The 22,773-nt window shown below is 40.6% G+C and overlaps 1 protein-coding gene across 2 annotated transcripts in view; it reads left to right on the forward strand.

The window, feature by feature from the left end:
* LONRF1 (LON peptidase N-terminal domain and ring finger 1) overlaps positions 1-22,773 on the forward strand; it is a 30,945-nt gene that overhangs the window by 5,676 nt on the left and 2,496 nt on the right. For both annotated transcript variants that reach the window (XM_084626419.1, XM_084626420.1), the window contains exons 3-11: positions 8,580-8,702; positions 9,482-9,628; positions 10,199-10,439; positions 10,525-10,621; positions 13,649-13,763; positions 14,368-14,489; positions 17,526-17,684; positions 17,813-17,975; positions 18,729-18,881. In XM_084626419.1, coding sequence (XP_084482545.1) covers positions 8,580-8,702; positions 9,482-9,628; positions 10,199-10,439; positions 10,525-10,621; positions 13,649-13,763; positions 14,368-14,489; positions 17,526-17,684; positions 17,813-17,975; positions 18,729-18,881 — 1,320 coding nt within the window. The remainder of the gene's footprint in view (positions 1-8,579; positions 8,703-9,481; positions 9,629-10,198; positions 10,440-10,524; positions 10,622-13,648; positions 13,764-14,367; positions 14,490-17,525; positions 17,685-17,812; positions 17,976-18,728; positions 18,882-22,773) is intronic.

Below are 22,773 nucleotides of genomic sequence, written 5' to 3' on the forward strand. Positions count from 1 at the left end.
TTTTTTTAAAATCTGAATTTGTCCACAATATAATTAATGCTAAATTATGTTCAAATGGCATCAAAATAAGTTGGCTGACCTGGTTACTCTTACTTATTTAAACTTTCAAATCAATGTTGTCTAAATGGTTGATTTAAAAAAAACCAACCCCACCCTTAAATCTGTGAGTCGATGAGATGTGCAAAATATTGCTTTTCTGCATCCTTGTTTACACTTTTATCAATTTTGATTCTAAACTCTTCAGGGTGGAGGGAACCTCTTATCCATCTTTTTTTGTCAGTGAAGTACCTTGATGCTAAGCGAATATTAAAAAATTATGGATTTTTTTTGTTCTTTTATGTTAAATAGACCGGGGGGAGGATTAGTTCCAATCCACCAGTGAGTCACAGGAAGGTTCTAGGTGGGTTGCCACATCCCGCGCTATTTAACTCATCACTGAGCCCTGGCTTAGGCAAACCTAAATTTCTTGAGGCCTTGAGAGGAGCTTGTGGGGCAGGAGGGTGTTGGAGAGCAAGCCTATCTCTCTCTCTCTGATCCCACTGTGGTGGCTTCCATCCCTCAGGGCTGGGTGTTGTGACCTGGTGCATGGTTGTTGGGACCTCAGTGCCACTTAAGATTACTCTGACCACCCCTCTGTCCATTACAGGAATGGCCAGGCCAAACCTTAGGGGTTCTGCAAACCCATGCACCAGGTTGCAGTATCACTCAGTCAGGTTTGGCCCAGCTACTCTTCTGTCATGGACAGGAGCTGCTGCTACTCTTTCGAGATGAGTATGTGGCAGGCTTGGTCCCCAGTTCCCCCTTACCTCTGCACCAGGTTGGGATTAGGGTTGTGGTGCCTGCACTGTGAGTGCTATATGTAATGGTGGGTCATGAAAAGACAAAATGCAGTTGATGAGTCATCTTAGTAAAATGTTTGGGAACTCCCAGACAAGACTAAAGATGTTTGCTTTCAAACCAGAGAAATTCTATTACCATTTTGTTATTGCTAAATATAAATAGACAACACTATTTTATAAGTTTGAAACTAACTTGCTGTTACAGGCTCGGTTTTGACATGCCCTGTAGTCTGGCAAAACCTAACTAAGCTGCCTGAAATGTCAGACTTCTGCTTTATGCTGTCTTTCTTAAAAAAAAAAAAAAAAAAAAAAAAAAAAACTTGGATGAGGCATTTGGGAGGCAAGACAGTCAGAAGTTGAGGTGGTTTTCACTTCTGAAACATCTTGCTCATGATTTTGTTGTTGCAGTTTTGATTCTAAAACAGCTTATCTCCCTCTGTGGAGATAGAGGTGGTTAGGGACTATTTAGAAAAGCTGGACGTGCACAAGTCCATGGGGCCAGACGAGTTGCATCCGAGAGTGCTGAAGGAATTGGCAGCTGTGATTGCAGAGCCATTGGCCATTATCTTTGAAAACTCGTGGTGAACGGGGGAAGTCCCGGATGACTGGAAAAAGGCTAATGTAGTACCAATCTTTAAAAAAGGGAGGAAGGAGGATCCAGGGAACTACAGGCCAGTCAGCCTCACCTCAGTCCCTGGAAAAATCATGGAGCAGGTCCTCAAAGAATCAATCCTGATGCACTTGCATGAGAGGAAAGTGATCAGGAACAGCCAGCATGGATTCACCAAGGGAAGGTCATGCCTGACTAATCTAATTGCCTTTTATGATGAGATTACTGGTTCTGTGGATGAAGGGAAAGCAGTGGATGTATTGTTTCTTGACTTTAGCAAAGCTTTTGACACGGTCTCCCACAGTATTCTTGTCAGCAAGTTAAGGAAGTATGGGCTGGATGAATGCACTATAAGGTGGGTAGAAAGCTGGCTAGATTGTCGGGCTCAACAGGTAGTGATCAATGGCTCCATGTCTAGTTGGCAGCTGGTATCAAGTGGAGTGCCCCAGGGGTCGGTCCTGGGGCCGGTTTTGTTCAATATCTTCATAAATGATCTGGAGGATGGTGTGGATTGCACTCTCAGCAAATTTGCGGATGATACTAAACTGGGAGGAGTGGTAGATACGCTGGAGGGGAGGGATAGGATACAGAAGGACCTAGACAAATTGGAGGATTGGGCCAAAAGAAATCTGATGAGGTTCAATAAGGATAAGTGCAGGGTTCTGCATTTAGGATGGAAGAATCCAATGCACCGCTACAGACTAGGGACCGAATGGCTAGGCAGCAGTTCTGTGGAAAAGGACCTAGGGGTGACAGTGGACGAGAAGCTGGATATGAGTCAGCAGTGTGCCCTTGTTGCCAAGAAGGCCAATGGCATTTTGGGATGTATAAGTAGGGGCATAGCGAGCAGATCGAGGGACGTGATCGTTCCCCTCTATTCGACACTGGTGAGGCCTCATCTGGAGTACTGTGTCCAGTTTTGGGCCCCACACTACAAGAAGGATGTGGATAAATTGGAGAGAGTCCAGCGAAGGGCAACAAAAATGATTAGGGGTCTAGAACACATGACTTATGAGGAGAGGCTGAGGGAGCTGGGATTGTTTAGCCTGCAGAAGAGAAGAATGAGGGGGGATTTGATAGCTGCTTTCAACTACCTGAAAGGGGGTTCCAAAGAGGATGGCTCTAGACTGTTCTCAATGGTAGCAGATGACAGAACGAGGAGTAATGGTCTCAAGTTGCAGTGGGGGAGGTTTAGATTGGATATTAGGAAAAACTTTTTCACTAAGAGGGTGGTGAAACACTGGAATGCGTTACCTAGGGAGGTGGTAGAATCTCCTTCCTTAGAGGTTTTTAAGGTCAGGCTTGACAAAGCCCTGGCTGGGATGATTTAACTGGGAATTGGTCCTGGTTCGAGCAGGGGGTTGGACTAGATGACCTTCAGGGGTCCCTTCCAACCCTGATATTCTATGAAGTCTGGATTTGTTTAAAATTTGGTCTTGGCATATTTACGTGACTGTGGTGGGGTGAAAGAGAAGGGGGTGGGCAAGGCAATACATGGGTTGGAAGAATTTTGGAAAGGACGGGGTCCTTATGGTTTGTTAGCTTTGCTTGGATTTCTGACAGAGCAGTTTGATTGAGAATGGTGAAGCCTTGCAAAAAATCTCCATAGTGGAGCTAAAAAGAGGGACACCGTTAACTGGAAATCTAATCATGTCCATAAACTACTGTAGTTTCTAGTAAAAAGAAAAGGAGTATTTGTGGCACCTTAGAGACTAACCAATTTATTTGAGCATAAGCTTTCGTGAGCTACAGCTCACTTCATCGGATGCATACTGTGGAAAGTGTAGAAGATCTTATTATATACACACAAAGCATGAAAAAAATACCTCCTCCCACCCCACTCTCCTGCTGGTAATAGCTTATCTAAAGTGACCACTCTCCTTACAATGTGTATGATAATCAAGGTGGGCCATTTCCAGCACAAATCCAGGGTTTAACAAGAACGTCTGGGTGCGGGGCGGGGGGTAGGAAAAAACAAGGGGAAATAGGCTACCTTGCATAATGACTAAGCCACTCCCAGTCTCTATTCAAGCCTAAGTTAATTGTATCCAATTTGCAAATGAATTCCAATTCAGCAGTTCTCGCTGGAGTCTGGATTTGAAGTTTTTTTGTTGTAAAATAGCGACTTTCATGTCTGTAATGGCGTGACCAGAGAGACTGAAGTGTTCTCCGACTGGTTTATGAATGTTATAATTCTTGACATCTGATTTGTGTCCATTTTACTCTTTTACGTAGAGACTGTCCAGTTTGACCAATGTACATGGCAGAGTGGCATTGCTGGCACATGATGGCATATATCACATTGGTGGATGTGCAGGTGAATGAGCCTCTGATAGTGTGGCTGATGTTATTAGGCCCTGTGATGGTGTCCCCTGAATAGATATGTGGGCACAGTTGACAACGGGCTTTATTGCAAGGATAGGTTCCTGGGTTAGTGGTTCTGTTGTGTGGTATGTGGTTGCTGGTGAGTATTTACTTCAGGTTGGGGGGGCTGTCTGTAGGCAAGGACTGACCTGTCTCTCAAGATTTGTGGGAGTGTTGGGTCATCCTTCAGGATAGGTTGTAGATCCTTAATAATGCGTTGGAGGGGTTTTAGTTGGGGGCTGAAGGTGACTGCTAGTGGCGTTCTGTTATTTTCTTTGTTAGGCCTGTCCTGTAGTAGGTGACTTCTGGGAACTCTTCTGGCTCTATCAATCTGTTTCTTCACTTCCGCATTTGGGTATTGTAGTTGTAAGAATGCTTGATAGAGATCTTGTAGGTGTCTGTCTCTGTCTGAGGGGTTGGAGCAAATGCGGTTGTATCGCAGAACTTGGCTGTAGACGATGGATCGTGTGGTGTGGTCAGGGTGAAAGCTGGAGGCATGTAGGTAGGAATAGCGGTCAGTAGGTTTCCAGTATAGGGTGGTGTTTATGTGACCATCGTTAATTAGCACTGTAGTGTTCAGGAAGTGGATCTCTTGTGTGGACTGGACCAGGCTGAGGTTGATGGTGGGATGGAAATTGTTGAAATCATGGTAGAATTCCTCAAGGGCTTCTTTTCCATGGGTCCAGATGATGATGTCATCAATATAGCGCAAGTAGAGTAGGGGCGTTAGGGGATGACAGCTGAGGAAGCATTGTTCTAAATCAGCCATAAAAATGTTGGCATACTGTGGGGTCTTGCAGGTACCCATAGCAGTGCCGCTGATCTGAAGGTATAAATTGTCCCCAAATGTAAAATAGTTATGGGTAAAGACAAAGTCATAAAGTTCAGCCACCAGGTTAGCCGTGACATTTGCTCCAACCCCTCAGACAGAGACAGACCTACAAGATCTCTATCAAGCATTCTTACAACTACAATACCCACCTGCGGAAGTGAAGAAACAGATTGATAGAGCCAGAAGAGTTCCCAGAAGTCACCTACTACAGGACAGGCCTAACAAAGAAAATTTGTGCTGGAAATGGCCCACCTTAATTATCATACATTCATCATACATATCAGCATTGTAAGGAGAGTGATCACTTTAGACAAGCTATTACCAGCAGGAGAGTGGGGTGGGAGGAGGTGTTTTTTTCATGCTTTGTGTGTGTATAATAAGATCTTCTAAACTTTCCACAGTATGCATCCAATGAAGTGAGCTGTAGCTCACGAAAGCTTATGCTCAAATAAATTGGTTAGTCTCTAAGGTGCCACAAATACTCCTTTTCTTTTTGCGAATACAGACGAACATGGCTGTTACCCTGAAACCTGTAGTATCTAGTGTTACCCTTGCCCCTGAGGCCCCCTGGCAGTTTTTGTGGCCTTATAGGCACAGTATCCTGTTTTTTAAATGTTTTTTCTCTCTCCTGCTATATAAAAGACTTGCAAAAAGAGGAAAAATGACTATACAAAAGAAATAATGAAATTGACTACACAAAATGGAATCAAATGCACAACGTAAACAAACTAAAAACAAAGTGCTTTTCTGTATTCTTTGGTGGCTGTAACAAAAGCAGCATTTTTTGTTCTTGTTTTTTTCAGATGGAAGTATGATATTTTTTTTTATGTTGGTGTTTCTTCAGTATGTCTTTCAGTTCCTGTAGGGGGAAAATGTTCAACAGCTATTGGTGTAATTGAATTTGTCTTGTGAATTAAAAAAATTAAGATTTCTTGTCTTAAATTTATCAAAAACTTCATGAAAGACCAGCAATGCCTTCAGCTCACATGTGAGGTGTGATAATTACGTAGGGTGAAAGATTTTTGATTCTCCAATATGTATTTTCATGCTATCTAATTTTAAATGTTACCTTAGTTAAGAATTTCCAGGCTTTCCTTTTTTTTTTTTTTAAGAGATTATTGTTCACTTAAGGGAAAACACTTGAAAATGTAAATATTTACAAATTTAACTCAGCTTAAATTCATTGCTTGGGAATTGTGGATGACTCCGGATGTGGTGCAGGTAGCTGTAATCACTTAAAGGCAGGATCTTTCTGGGAAAATGTGCTGTCTGTATATGCAGTAGGTAACTTAGTGTGGAGATTTGAATGAAAATTGAATTATATCTGCAAATGTCTCACTTTAGAGTTCTGCACTTAATGTGAAAGTATAAGCACTTGCATAACATTTTTTCTCATTAAAGCATTTAAACATTAAATAATACTTGGAGTAGTCCTGTAAGGGGAGATGCATACTGTTGTCAGCCAGGACTAAAAACTTCAGATTTTTATATCATTCTTAGAACACATGTCTCTTCATTCCTAATTTTGAAGTAGAGAGACTTATTTTCATTGTTACATAAATAAAACTACATTTCCCCCAAGCTCTTATCCCCATCAAACTGAAAACTGAATGCTTTTTCATTGTTCTCAGATCCAAGGGTCTGGGTCTGTAGTCACCTAGGCAAATTGGTGAGGCTTTTTACCAAACCTTGCCCAGAAAGTGGGGTGCAAGGTTTTGGGAAGTATTTTGGGGGGAAAGACGTGTCCAAACAGCTCTTCCCCAGTAACCAGTATTTGTTTGGTGGTGGTAGCGGCCAATCCAAGGACAAAGGGTGGAATATTTTGTACCTTCGGGAAGTTTTGACCTAAGCTGGTAAAGAGAATCTTAGGAGGTTTTTCATGCAGGTCCCCACATCTGTACCCTAGCGTTCAGAGTGGGGAAGGAACCTTGACATAGGGAAACTATCACAGCCAATTATTTTGGAATTATGGCAGTTGCTCCATAGGTAAAGCTGCACTGAATTTCCTTTTTATCAACTTGGTTTTGGCCCACTTACCTAAATTATTATAAAAAGTCATTGGCCTCAATATTGTTAGTTAGAAAAAATTATAGTGGATTGACAAGATGTTTCTGAATTGACACACTAAATGTGTACATCAGGATTCAGAAAGTCCTGTTTCTTCATCTTTCCATAGCAAAAAAAAATCTGAAAGGGGAAAGAATCTAGTTTGACTTCTGAGATCTAGCTATCTAGTGCTCACGAACAAAATTAGTTGATTAAAGTCAAATGTCAAATGTTTTTAACTTTTGTGTTTGGAGCGTGAGCTCAAATAAACTTAATACTGCATACTACATGATTGCTGGAGACATGAGTTTTCAATTTTTAAAAAATAGTAAGTATCTAGCTTTTTCTCTAGGTTAGAACAGAGGGCTTTGGCAGTGGGAGAATTGTCATCACTGGGAAGACTTTGTCAATGGAAAAGGTAGCTGATAAGGGAGAGTGAGGGACCATTCATTAATTTTAAAGTCTAGCCCAGGCCATGTGGAGCCTCTTTTTGCTCTGTTCCAGTTCCTCCCTATCCTGTACTGGTAGCTTTGATGCTATTTTGCAGATGCTGCAAGTCTGACCAGCTGCCTGTTTTGGCATCAAGAAGGAATTTTTCTTCCTATAGAAGCCAAATTGGCCAAGGCCTGGGTAGTGCAGTTAAATAGGTGTGGGTTGAGTAAATAGCGAAAGTACTTGGTAATGATATTAATTTGTCGCAACTTGGCAGTCAGTTTCCACTGGGGTTGAAAGGAATGGTTCCCAGAATTGAAAGACCTGGGATTTTACTAATGGGCCTTGTGTTTATGATATAAGGGGAGATCTTCATGGGGCAGCACCCCCCCCCCCTTAATATCTTCTGTCCCCCTTGTGGGTAGGATTAGGGTGATAGGACTCAGAAGAGCTGAGTTCTAGGGGTAGGCTGTGGAGTGTCTACTCCAAGTTATGGGTTGTATAGTAAAATCACTGTAGCTCCCACACTGGACCCATTTAAAATGCCTGGTATGTACGAATATAGGTGACAGGGCAGGTAGCACCCCTCCTCTGTGTTAAGCTGTAACTTTATTAAACTTATCACTTAAAATCCATCCCTATGTTTGTCCTATTTTGCCATCATATCCAGATCAGAGAATTTTTCCACTCAAAGGCTTGTGGGGTGGGAAGCGGCACATGGCAACGCATTTTTCAAGTCTTAGTATAGGGATTTTACCTTTTTCTGCAGTCCTCAAAAGTAAGTAGGAGAGTGTACTCTACAAAACTGCCATCTTACCCAGTCTCCCCTTCCTGTGGACCTCCTGAATAGGGGAATGCTGCTCCTGCAGACCTTGAAATACAGTAGAACCTCAGAGTTATGAACTGATCAATCAACCACATACCGCATTTGGAACCAGAAGTATGCAATCAGAGAAGGAAAAAAAAGCAAGTACAGTACTGTGTTAAATGTAAATACTTAAAAAAAAAAAAAAAAGATTTCACAGGATAAGGGAACTCTGCTTGTTTCATTTAAATTAAGATGGTTGAAAGCAGCATTTTTCTTCTGCATAGTAAAGTTTAAAAGGTGTGTTAAATCGATGTTAAGTTGTAAACTTTTGAAAGAACGACCATAACGTTTTGTTCAGAGTTATGAACATTTCAGAGTTACGAACAATCTCTATTCCCGAGTCGTAACTCTGGGGTTCTACTGTAGCTGTGTGGAGGACAGAGACTAGAGAACGTGGTATGTTCCTCCTTTCTGTGGACCTTCTAAGATCTGCAGAAGAGGCATATTTTCTTCCCTATCACAACATCTCTAATTCTCACCTCCATGTGAGATGGAAAAGACATGCAATGCCATAGTGTGTCCGAATATTAATATATAGTCTCTTTAATGAAAGTATGAAAATATCAAATGTTACTTCTATATCTTTAGATTTACTTCAGGAAAGCAAAGGTGCTGCATGATGCTGGGTTTGTAGGTGATGCCTTACAACTGTTCCTACAGTGCTTATCCCTTGATGAGGATTTTGTTCCAGCAAAGCTAGAAGTGGAAAAGGTAACGTGGTATTTATAAACTTTGCTGCTCTTTCTCTTAGGTGGCCCACTTTACCCTAGAATCTCAGTCTTCAATGTATTTATGCTCATCATGTCTGTATTTGTAAGAAGATGTTCAGCTAAAAATTTGGATGACTTTATTTTCACATATCTAATTTTCTGTGTAGAGTAGAGGGTCCTAATATGCTTGGATGCAATAAGGGTTCTTGTGCCCATGTATTCCAGAAAAATCTTTTTTTATTTTTATTTTTTTAAGTTGGGTTAGGGGAGAGTATATATACTTAACCCAGTTACAATTATAGTTGGTACAGTTTTCAAGTAAAACAGGCATCAGATTTTCACACTTTCCAGTAGATGTCAAACAAATTTGAGTAAGAAATCAAACACTTGAATCTTTTCATTCTATGGAAACAAATATCTGCACTATCAAGTTTGCACAATACAGATTAACATTTTTACAGAACTGCATCTTGTTTAGTTACACCTCACCTAAATAAGAGTTGGGAGAAGATTATCATCACTTCCTGTAAGGGGGGGAATTTAAGAGCTTAACTTGTGTATAAAGATAAGGATATAAACCTTTAATTAGGAGAAGAACTACTGAACTGAACTTGTGCTACAGCTGATCATAAGGTAGAGAATAAGATAAAGGGTATATTTAAAACAAGAAATTTTGATATAAAGTAAGCTTCTTCATGGTGGTTATGTAGTTATATTAACTAAAGTTATAGCTGAATCTTTTTTCCCCCTAATCTTAATGTTAAGATGTTTATCTTATAGACATTGTATGATTTGCTGTCACCAGAAAATGTGAGAGAGAGTCTGAAGGAATCTACTTGGACTTCACCTCATATTCGAAATAAGCCTTTTACACTTGGTTCTGAAATGGAGGAGTCTGGCTGTAATCTACAGCTTTGTCCAGAGCAGGTAAGTAAGGAAAACCATGTAGTATTATATATATTTTTGTCCCTTAGTTAATAGACAAACTCAGGGCATCAGAACTTAAGCTATTTATCAAACTTTTATTAAGCTTCATATTAAGCTCCAGACATAATATGCTGCTACACCTTTCTTTCTGCTAGTTGTAGACTTTTCTGTTGGATTTCATGAATCAGCTAGAAAGTATCTTAATTTTTTGACAGTTCATAAGACACAATCTAGTGAACTTTTTCATTATTTAAGGTTTAATGCTAATAGCTCCAAAATAAAAAGGGTATTGTTATAGATTTATTTTCCAGATAACAATAATTCTAAATTTCTTTTCCCAAATTATTTTCCCCTTTGAGGGAAACTGAGGTTTTTAATCCCTTTTTTTATTTCAGCAGGTGCTTTCTTGACCTGCCAAATTCCATAAGTTAATCATTGAGTCTGGCTGTGCAGTGGAGAAGTTTATCTGAATTTGGCTTCAACTTATTCATGTTCAGCTGTCATAAATGATTAGCCTCAATTTGAAAATGAGAATAAGTACTATTAACTTTGTTCATTTTATTTCTGTAGAATTTAGACGTGTCCGAGATAACAGTGGAGTCTTTCAGACGAAGCCTAAATCGTGTACAATCTGCCCATGCTCTTAACTCCACAGAAAAGCTTGCTAAAGGAGATGGATTAAAAAGGGTTTCTTCTGAACCTTTGCTTTCTGGTCAGGAAAAAAGTGCTCTCTTAAAAAGGAAGCTTTCCCTTTCAGAACAGGATGCAATCATGTGTGAAGATGGAAGAAGCAAACATAAAAAACAAGGAGGTAAATAGCCACTTAATGTCAAGATTAAACATACTTATTTTGATTTGTTTTGTCTTCAAACAGTATCTTCTCTTGTTTTTCTTAGAAACCACAAAAAGGGATACTGCATTTTCACTGGTTTGTGGAACAGTTCCACAGCACTTAATCGATGTGGCAGATTTTGAGTGCTCTCTGTGTATGAGGTAATATTTACTATTTGTATAGTATCTTCCATATGATATCTGCATTATAGATGTGGGCAGATACCTTTTATGTGTAAACTGAGGTAAAGAGGTTATGACTTGCCTTATTGTCTGTTTTATTTGAGAATGGTGGGTGGGTGAGGTTTGGTGGGTGGGTGAGGTTCAGTGGCCTACAATGGGCATGAGGTTATGCTAGATGACGACTTCCATCAAACTGGATTCTCCAGAGGACAAAGAAAGTTGGTCCGTGGGATTGTGGAATACTTCTGGTAGATTTCCGGAGGACAAATCCAGTGGAGCTGTGTCTATATTGCAGAGCAATAGGGCTTGAACCCTGGGTCCCAGTTTGACTCTGTCTTGGATCCTCCACCACTGTGGGGTCCTGGGACCCTTGGTCTGAGCCCTTGGTTAGTGTGATGTTCATGTAGATAATAGGAGGGGGATTAGACTTGAGCCTGAGTTCGAATCCTGGGCTTAGGTTGCAGCATAGACATAAGGAGTACCTAGACTTCTTGGGCCTTTGCTGTTACCCATATTAGAGTTGCAGACTAGTGGCTATGTCTACACAGCAGTGCAAGCCTAGGCTCAAATCTAACCCTCTTTGCATCCACACACCAATTGTACTAAACTAGAGGTCGAACCTAGGGTCCCAGGACTCTGCATTGCTAAAGAGTCTGAGCCCATGTTAAGCTGGGACCTAGGGTCTGAGCCCTGTTGCTTTCTTGTGTGCACGTGTCCCTGGCTTGACTCAATCCCAGAAGTCTTCCAGATGCTCCCAAGAGTTCCTTGGGGAAAACTTCCTTTGTCCTCTCTATGCTGACAGTCTGTGGTGCAATCTGTTGCCACACCTCCCTTCACAGAGGGCAGCAACTCAGGTCAGTGTTAACCCATTGTCTGCAGAACACTAGTTTGCAAGCACATTGTCAGAGAGCCTATACGGTTTTTTATGGAGAGTGGTCAGAAGAAGCTTTTTGCAAAAAGAGCTGCTTCCTGGTCACAATAGCAGAGCCAGATTTTGGTATACACTGCCTTCCCTTGCACACACAGCCCCAGAGGGGCCCAGGAGCAAGGGCCAGAGAGCAGAGCAGGGTCTAAGCAGCTGCCCTGCAGGGAAAGGGAGCTGCAGAGCTCCTGGCTCAACATGGCTAGGGAAGGATGATCCCCCCCCCCCCCCCGACCCAACAGCCCAGGTGCTCCCCCTCCCTGCAGTGTAGTCGCTTGATCCCTGCCCTGCTCTCTGCCCTCTTCCTCGCCTCCAAACCTCCCCTTTCTGGAGCTTCATGTGCAGGAGTGTTCAGGCAGTGTGTGCTGTCAGGACGGTGAGGTGGGAGCCAGCCCCAAAACCTCCATGATGCCTCCTGCGGCAGTGGCTTCAGCTCCTCCTCGCTGTTGTGAAGAGCTTGCCCAGGGCAGGGAGCACAGCTGATCGGTGGGAGTCATCCCTCCCATGGATCATCCCTCCCCTGGCTGTGCTAAGCCAGGAGCTACATATGTGTAGCAGCATATATGTAAACACTTGGTCCTACTTGGCTCTTTGTTCCTTGCTCCTGGCTCTCCTGCCCTCCTTGGGGTTGTGTGTGTAGAGGGTTCAGGGCAACATGCACTATGAGGGTATTGAGTGGGAGCCCCCTCCTGCCCGGGGTGTGGTGGGTGCAGGGATAACAGATCCCTGGGGTGTGCTGGAGCACACTACACATCAAGCCCTAGGGATTCACTTCACTGGCAGCAGCTGGGCTGGGGTGGGTGTGTCTGTGGGTGTGTTTTTCCTCTGATACCTACATTTTATATCAAACTTCAAAACAGAAAAATAAAAAACTGAATAAAAACACCTTCATTGAGCATTCCATTTTAAAAATTAAGAATTGCAAAATTTCATTTTTAATACTTTGACAGTCCTGGAGACTGATGTCCTAATTATCTTCAGAACATGTGCACATGGGCATTTTCCTACCAATGTGACACAGCCTATAGGCGGAGAGCCCAATTTTCAGATTAGATGGTAGTTCAGTATAAATTTTTCCCAAACTGCAGTCATTTCTACTGAGACAGCCACCAAAGGAGGCTAGGCCCTCTGGGATAGGGTTACTCTGATTTGTCTGTGCACTGCAGTGTGAATCCCAGAGCCCTAGGTTCGACCGTGGGTCAGAAAATCCTTAAATTAGGGTTAAAATGCAATGTAGACACCAGTCAGCTGATTCGAGTCCCATTAACCCATGGCTGTCATTGCTGTGTCGACGTACCCTTGGTAGATGAGTATTGGTAAGGACAGAATATTTGTATTTAATTTTATAGGTGTGACACAAACTGATAATTGAGTTAAAAATGGTATTCTATTCTTAAATGTCAACAACACAAGAAAGAGAAAATGTCTTAAAACTAGAGTACGCTTTTTTTATCTAGAAGTCATTTTGTTTTGGTGGATAAACTGACAAATACTGTTTAACACTTGCACCTAAATTTAGCCTTTGGGTTAAGGTATTGGTTGAGATTCTCAAAGCAGTATAGGGGATTTACACATGTATTTTCTTTGAAAATCTCACCTCCTCTTTTAGTAGATTATTTGATAGGCTTCTTAAGAACTGCAAATCTTTCTGGTATGTCGTATAAATATACACCATATGTTCTAAAGTATTAAAAATCAGAAGTAGTTATTATGTGTGCAGATGATGTTGGTTAAAGTATACGGTTTATCATGACCATTGTCATATCACATTAAGTTAATGCTTTAAGGAAGCACTGTCTGTGTTTGTGTAACTTATTTATATTAATATACTTTTAGACATTAAATATTTGAACCTAGAAATGTGATCAAATTAACTATGAAGCGCAGAATACATTAGGTTGTGCAGTGTTGAGAAAATGGAAAATACACATTCAAAAAAAGTTCTAGCACAAATCTTGTATTTCTAATTTTCATTTAACTTGTCTATTTTCTTATAGTATAGCTAGACTTCTTTAACATTTATTTAAAATATGTTAGAATCACTGTATCAATTGTTGACTGACTTGTTTTAAAAAAAATTTCAGGTTATTTTTTGAGCCAGTGACAACCCCTTGTGGACATACCTTCTGCAAGAATTGTTTAGAACGCTGTTTAGACCATGCCCCGCAGTGTCCCCTATGTAAAGAGAGCTTAAAAGAGGTAAATATTCAGAAGACCTATTAAACTGTAGTAGAAGGAACTTCATACACCATCACACAAAACCCAGATGACTTGAGTCCACTGAAAGCTTGGATGCGTCCAGAATCCAAAAACCCAATCGATTACGTATTGATGGTACTTTATGTGGCCACTGAAACATGAACACATGATTGACTCATGCTACAGAATTAAAACATGAGCAACTTTGATACCTCGTCAATCAGAGTTCTCCTGCCTACTCATGTAATTTTTCTATCACATTTTTCTTTGTATTTTTTCCTCTCTTGTGGCTGTGGAAAGGCTGGGGAAATTGACTAGGCAGAGGAAATATTGACACTGATTAGACACACGTCTTGTCAAATGTACCAAATAAACTGAAAAAAGTAGAGAATTCATTCTCTTTCCGTTACAATAATTTTAGAGGTTACAACTAAGACTGCGGGAATGTCTTAAGTTTACTGTCTCTTTAATACTGTTTTGTTAGGACAGATTTTATAGTCCCATATCTGTTTATAGTACTTTTTAATTAAAAGTAGCTCTGAATTTTGTGTTAATGTTGTATAAGAAATGGTTTATGGTAAATATATAATTTATTTTATTTTAGTATTTGGCAATTAGGAAATACAGTGTCACAGTACTACTGGAAGAATTAGTGGTGAAATATCTGGCAGATGAATTATCTGAGAGAAAAAGAATTCATGATGAAGAAACTGCTGAACTCTCGGAGTAAGCCTACCATGTGTATTTTTTTTTTATCCAAGGAAATTTGAAAGCAAAATTACTGTATTTTTGCACAGTAGCATTGTAAAATAGTGTCTATGGGTGTTCCACTTGAGATGTGCATGTACCTTTGATCAGAGATTTTTGGCAGCAGTGTTCATTCAGTCTGCATATGTGCCCCAGTTATTCTCGTGCCCTGTACTGAGGATATATAGGGCTGCAACAGATGGACCGCCCTCAGTTCCTTCTAGAACAATTCTGCCCAAGACAGAGACCGGACAAGGCCATGGTCGTTGTCATTGCACCAACCTGGCCAAATCTAGTGTAGTTTCCTTACTACCTTTGCCTCTCCTCCATCAGCCTTCCATCAATGTCCAGTCTTCTCACTCAGGGCTTGAGGAATGTTCTTCACCCCATACTGAACACTGTGGCTCAAGGCTTGGTATCTAGATGGCTCTCAGGGTTAGCGCACTCCTAAGGAGAAGGATATGAAGTCCTGCTGAATAGTAGGAAAGATTCTACCAGAAAGACTTGCCTTCAGAAATAGAAAAGATTTTACCACTGGTGTACTGACTGGTGTACCAATCTCTTGCTGACTCCACTATCTGAGATTCAGGAATATCTTCTTGCTCTGAAGAAAGGAAATCTTACTTTGGGTTCAATTAAAGCTCTTGTAGTAGCCATCACAGCACTTCATTCTCTGGTGGAGGGCTTCGCGGTATTTGCTCACCTTGCAATTTTGCTACATCAAAGGATTATCTAATCTTTCCCAAATGTCAGATACCCCATTCCCACCTGGGACTTAAACTTTGTTCTTAACTTTCTGATGGAGCCTCCCTTTGAACTGCTAGCTACCTGCTTGTTTCTAAATCTCTCCATTAAAACAGCCTTTTTAGGCCCAAAGAGTTGGCAAGCCAAGAGCTTTGATGGCTGACCCTCCATATTTTCTCTTTTTAAAAGAAAAGACATCCCTTTGACCACACCCATGTTTCTTGCCCAGAGTTAGCTCAGACTTTCACATAAACTAGACAGTTCACCTCCCAGTTTCCTATCCTAAACTCCATTTGTCTAGTCAAGAAGTTGCCCTTTATAACTTGGATGTTAAGAGGCTACTGACCTATTATTTGGGCAGGATTAGACTTTTTTGAGCCTCTGAGACTATCTGTTTCTATTGTGGACACAGCTAAAGGAGTGCTAGTGTCCATGCAAAGACTTTCTAAATTGCTTTCTGACTGGATCCTCTCTTGCTATACAGCTTGTAATATACTATACCTACCTTCCAGATATAAGTCTACATCTGTTGTTCTGCTAATGGACGGAGATTTGCAAGATTGCTTTGTGGGCTTTGGTTCATTCTGTCTCAGGACACTCTACCATACTTGGTGCTTCTTGAATAGATACTGTCACAGGCTCTGCAATTTTACTATCAGTCTTAGATTGCAGGAGATGGGAACTTTGGAACTCAAAGGATACTGCTCGGGAGCCACCTCAAATTGAACACCATAGTGGGGAAGCTTCTCAGATAAGAAAGAAAGGTTACTTACCTTGTTTAGTAACTGGACCTTTTTCAAGATGTGTGTCCCTATGGTTGCTCCACTACCTTCCCTCCTTCCACTTTGCTTCAGAGCCTCGTCTCCTTAGGCTTTGCAGTGGAGAAGGAACCAAGGTCTATCCACAGCTCTATATGTGCTCTGTACAGGGCTTGAGAATAGCTAGGGAACATGTGGACTGAATTAGTGCTGCTGCTGAAAATCTCTGATTGAAGGAGTGTGAGCACCTCAAGTGGAGCCACCCATAGGGGGACACAGCTTGAAGAAATCCAGTTACTGTCAGGGTAGAAATATTTGTATCATTTGTTAATGATTCTAATGATGGCATTTCATAGTTTTGTGAAGGAACATTAAATATTGGAAAATCTGTTAACTTAGTATTTAAATTTACTAACTTCAGAAAATTAATGAATGTCCTATTTTAGTTAGTATGGCATGAAATTAAAAATAAAACATTTTTATAAGGGTCTCTTAGGTGAGCTCATGATTAGCACCACCTAACATGATCAGGCCCATCTCTCTTCCTTCTCTGTGCCTACATTGCTGTCTATTCAGTTTCAGCTTTGCTACTGTTATATGTAAATATCCTCATGCAAAGCCTGGGGAAGAGCATACTTCTGAGTTTCCCTCAGAGTTGCGTGATCGATAAAACTGCACAAAATAAACAAAGTTCAAAAATGAGTACTTTCTCTAATCTTTCAGTTGTAATCTTAGGGGTTATCTTTAAGTACAAAACATTCGAATAAAGTGACTTTCAAGTTGTTCCTTTTAATATTTAGAGCCATCTGTCTGTCAGAAAATACTGGTGAGAAACTACCACTTAGGCAACTTACAGTGCAGAGCAAAACACTAACATTCAAATGACCATTTGTGTACTCTGAAAGGCAGAGGTGTAGTGCAAGATATAGGGTAACTTTTAATGCTAACTGTTTGTGTCTGCTTCTAGCAAAAATAAAAACATTGATTTAAAAAAAAAACAAACAGGTTGGAAAAAATATTTGACCAAATCCATTTCATTCCCTCAGTTAGCTGCTACTACTTGAGCCATGTAGTTGTGTAGCAAATTTTACCTTGTATTGCACTGATGGCTTACAGTAACTGCAACTATAGAAACTATCCTCTCACTTTGGTAAAACTTTCACAGATTGGTGCATCTCACAGAATAAGTGTTCTTTCAATGGTAGTTTATATGCTACAAACTACTGAATTTTTTTTCTGGCTATAAATATTTGATCAGAATAAACTACTGTCCACAATACACTTAAATGTTTAAAGAGCAATAAATGTTCACCCTGCCAGGGACATTTTATGAATTCAGGTATAATGAAAATCAACAGACACCCAGCACTACTACTTTATATATATTTTTTTTTAGATCACCTTTGGCAAAATAAATGTATTGCAACACTTTTGCTGTTGTTTATTATGGCTTGGCACAGTCTTGTGGTTAGATTTCAAATGTGTATTTAATCTATTTTGGTTTTGTCTTTAGCTTGACCAAGAATGTTCCAGTATTTGTTTGCACTATGGCATACCCCACTGTGCCTTGCCCTCTTCATGTGTTTGAGCCAAGATACCGACTGATGATTCGCAGAAGTATGGAAACCGGGACTAAACAATTTGGGATGTGTGTCAGTGACCCTCAAAACAAGTAAGCATCCATTCTTGTGCTCTTATGAGCTAAGAGTTCTCCATGGTTCTACCCTCTCCCCGCATTTGGATTTCAAAAATGCTTGAAAATTGTGAATTTAGCATTGCTGACAATGCTTCTGGTTCTAGTTTTGCAGATTATGGTTGTATGCTGCAAATTAGGAATATTCATTTCCTACCTGATGGGAGGTCTGTTGTTGACACAGTTGGTGGAAAGAGATTTAGAGTTTTACAAAGAGGGATGAAAGATGGCTATTGTACTGCAGACATCGAATATTTGGAAGATATTAAGGTATCTAGAACTCTTTCTGAGCAGTAACACTCCTCTTAACCAGCACTCTTAGTTTGCTATACCATTTGTTCATAAAGACTCGGCTTCAAATGTTTGGGATTATACAGCAGTTACTGGGAGACATGGTTCTCCTATATTAAAGAAAAATAAAAATAGCTAAGATTTTCTAGACCTTTTGAGATGTCAGATTTATCTTAGAATTGCACTTTTTTTGCCAAATCAATACTATCAACTTTTATGAAGTAAAAAATACTTTTGAACTGGTACATAGCTAATAGGTGTCCAAAAAACCCACCACACCTTATTTAAATTAGAAAAAAATATGTATTGGCTATCCACCATAACTATAAAACATGCCAAAGTACTGATTTCTAGAGTTTAGCTGCATCGGAATTAGAACTTGATCTAAATGTTGTGACTGTAGTAAAGAATATAATAAAAAAGGTGGGCCCATCAAATGTAAATTAAATATGCAGAATGATTTTAAAGCAGGACTCTAAATATGACCTACTTAAATACAATTGTGTCTTACATAATTCTTGTCATGTTGCTATTTTATGAGAGGTATTTGGTCTGAAGTGAGGGATTTCGGTACGACAAGGTTTTTTCTTCTCCTTTCTGCCATTGCCCCTCAAGGCTAGGATGAATGCCGAGGCTTAATGATTGTTACTAACAGTTGAAATGGAATGTATGTTAAACTGATTATCTCATTCTTTGTTGTGTATTTAAGCTTACTCTAGTGTTCTATCATAGGTTGCAGATGAAGAAGAGCTGAAGAAACTGAGAGAGCTTCATGACATAGTATACAATCAGGCTTGTGGCTGGTTCCAAAGCTTGAGGAACAAATTTCGCAGCCAGATCCTTCAGCACTTTGGGCCAATGCCAGAGAGAGAGGAAAACCTACAGGTGAGTGAAGATTTTGGCATCAGTTATTCATTTATTACTTTTTAAAAAAACCTGCACTTTTAAACATAGCAGTTTTTACAGGGATCTGCTGTGTGGAGGATGCAGTACCATCTTCCATTTCCACTAGTTATATCCATTCTATAAGCAGCAACAGGAGGTCATTCTGCCCCTCTTTTTGTGCTGCAGTTGCTTTGCATGAATCCCTCATTGACATTCTAGGCAGGGCAGGGTAGTGCTTCTTTGTAGATATTTTTATCTACAAAGTTAGCAAAAAACAAACATGATCATCTTTATTTTAAATAGCTTCTTAACACTATTGGTCAAATAGATTTGTCTTATATTGTACCTAACCCAGTTCATTGGTGAACTTTTAATTTTGCCCCTAAATATCAAGTGTTCCAGTCTCATCCTTGTGGGCACACTGGATAGTAGCAGTCGTAGGGCTTGTCTTCACTACCGGGGTAAATCAACCTAAGTTACGCTACGCCAGCTGCATGAATAACGTAGCTGGAGTCGACGTAGCTTAGGTAGACTTACCCCTGTGTCTTCACTGCGCTGTGTCAACAGGAGACGCTCTCTGGTCAACTTACCTTACTCTTCTGGGGGAGCTGGAGTACCGGAGTCAACTAGAGAGTACTCTGCTGTTGATTTATGGGCCCTCACTATACCCGCTAAATCGACACCCACTGCATTGATTGCAGCAGTGTGGATCTCCAAAGCCCTTAGTAGCTACATAATTACCTCATTGTGGGTACAAATCTTGTAGGTGCAGGAAGTACAGGCTTATCTTTTGCAAGCACAAATTGAACTGCAGACAGAAGTCAGGCCTGAGCGTAGCTGAAAACTGTCCATTTAAAGAAGAGCTTCATTTAGCTAAGGATGTTAAATTGTTTCTTTTCGTTTCAAGTTTCTCCTATGTTACTTTTATATTGGTGGTAGTTTATTCTGAAGACAAGGACACCCAATCTGCAGATATTCTTCAAACACTGATGGCTATATTTATATTAGTACTCATGCTTTTCAGCCAAAGCTTCTGCAAGACTAATTTTGACTACTTGATATACAATAACTTTCAGCTAGAAGTAAATAATACTTAGCATGTGAAGCGCTATATAAATACTCTGATAATATTGCAGATACCAACAGTTAGTGATTATATCAGATTTTAATCCTTTGGGAACTCCAGTGTTCTTGCTTATTGTGTGTTCCGTGTTTTCAGTTTTTTCTGATTTTTCACCGATAAATTGTGTGGTGGTGTTTTTTTGTTTTGTTTTAAATATTAAAGGAGTTTTGGTTTTCTACTGATTTACACCCACTTATTCATTAATTATTTTTTGGGGGTACTTATTTTTGTTAAATTCTAATGCTTTGTGCGATTGTTGTGTCCTGCAGCTCAGAGATTTGAAGCAATTCCACAGTGTAAAACATACACAACACACATGGTAGAGGTCGGAAAATCAAGTTAATATTGCGCTATGACTGGCTCACAAGGAAATGCTGCCTCCTATTTCTTTCTGTCGGTTTAGTGCGACGCTGAATTTAGCCAGTCAATCCTCCACAGATAAAGAGAAAGTAAACATGGGGGGAAAAGGGAAAACTGTCTGAATACCAATAAGAAATCAGTGCTTAAAAGTTTTCAAGAAAAGTAAAGACTGGAATGAAGAGGATGCATCGCGCTGCAGGTATTGCAGCAGTGAGGTCACTGCTCGTGCTGAGAGAATAAAGGAGCACGTTGAAAGCAAGCGATACAAGAAGCTTGAAGAAGAAAGTGGGTTTTGGAATAAACAGTCCATATCAGGAGCTTTCACTAGGGCTATAATGAAAGAGAGGACACAGCATGATTGTGTCAGTTACTTTGTGCGTGCTCTTTGTTTAGTCAGACAACTGCTGCTAATTGCAGAGGGCCCTGTTGGTGACTTTGTGCGACCGTACTGTCCACCAGCAAAAACACTTCCTAGTGCAGACAACCTGCCTCGTAAGTATCTGAAAGAAAATGGTGATGCTTTAGTATCTAACAAATTGATGGAAATGTGGTATCTAGTCTGATTTTTGATGAGTCTGATGCTCTGGACCGTCCAATTCTTGGCCTTTTTGTTTTAGTTCAATTTCAAAGCAAATAAACCCACTTTGTTTTGTGTTTGATGTGACAGTCATCCCCTCTGACACCTGTTTTGTCAATGCAGCAATAACTGACATGTTAAAAATTCTTAATTCTGGCATACCTCAGGGCTCTGTCCTGGCCCCAATACTTTTTAATCTATACACCATGGATAACCTGCAATAGAGTCGAGGCAATTCATGCATGCAAATGACATTGCCTTGGCTGTTCAGTGCATGAGCCTCCATACCATCAGATGCTCCCTAACCCGAGATCTTAGCATATTTGCTGATTATTTCCAACGCTGGAAATTTAGGCCTAACCCGAAAAAAGCGATGGTGATCGCTTTCCTTCTGAAGAATAAACTGGCTAATGCTAAACCCGATGTACAGTTCTGCAGAGAGCATTAGCCATGAGGCTAATCCAAAGTATCTTGGCATTACGCTGGACTGGAGTTCAGCCTTTCAGAAATACCTCAAGAAGAAGGTCAGATATTGTGTTGTGGTTATCAGGAAATTGGCCGTAATATCATGGGGCTCCAGTGCATGGACCTTACAAACTGCAGCAATTGCCTTTGGTATATTCTGTGCCTGAATATTGTGCATCAGTTTGGTCTCACAGCAGTCACACTAAAATCCTTGATACTCAACTCAAAAACGCCATGTGCATAGTCGGACGCTTGTCAGGGACGCTCAAATTGACTCCAGTTGACTGGCTTCTGGTCCTATCGCACATCCAGCCTCCACAGATTAGAAGAGCTGTCCAGACATCTCACTTTCTCAATCATGTCAGTGAAAACCTGAAGATCCCATTGCATGATGACTTGCAGAACCCTCCAAAGACACAATTAAAATCCCGCAACTTTCTGTGGAACTGCCTCGACCCTTAAGCTCAATTTAAACACAGAGGCTCTATGGAGAGCCACGTGGAGCATTTTGACTGCTCAGAATAAACAGCTGCTTGTTGACCCTGCCGAGGAACCTCTGGGGTTTGATTCCAGTTGGAAAGACTGGTGCAGATTAAATCATATCAACAAACCCTCTTTAAATGGAAAACGAGGCAAACACCTGTATGCAACTGTGGTAACCAGGCACAGACGATGGAGCACATCCTATATCTTGGTGTGTCCTTTATTCTTTTGCCAGGATCATGAAAGGAGGAGCATGAAAGGCATTCACCAACTCACTCACTGCTGCAGGAATGTGCTCGCTATCAAATCTAGATATAATTTGCAGTCATTGCTGCCTAGCCAAGCTATATGGAAGAAGACATGTCATGTTTGAGATGTACCAACTAACTTGGGAAAATGTGGCTACAACTACCACGGATTATGCTTCTTATGTGGGTAAATCTGCACGAGAGATTAAACTCTATCAGAAACCAAGCTGCTACATATTACCTGTCATGTTCACCTGATTAACATTGCACTGTCAGCAGCTACTGTTACAGAAGAAATGAAAGACGTGAAATCTTGCATTATTGGATTCAGGAACGTTTTCAAGAATGCAAACAAGTTGAAGGCTTTGTTTTACAGAGGGGGAGATGAGTGCAGAGCCAACTGTCAATTCCGTACCCCTGTTGTGCCACATCAGTGGATGAGCTTGTACTTCGCTGCCTGTCATGTAAATAACGCATGGACCGTGCTAATACATCTCCTAGAAGACCTAGATAATCTTGAGATTATTGGTTCTAAAGCAGAAACTCTGAAGAGACTGGCAAATAACCAAAATGACCGGCAGATTCTGCATACAAAGGTAGTGTTCATTGTTGAAAACTGGGAGTCGGTGTGACACA

The sequence above is a fragment of the Lepidochelys olivacea genome (assembly GCF_965140295.1).
Source record: "Lepidochelys olivacea isolate rLepOli2 genome assembly, chromosome: 4".
NCBI lineage: Eukaryota > Metazoa > Chordata > Testudines > Cheloniidae > Lepidochelys > Lepidochelys olivacea.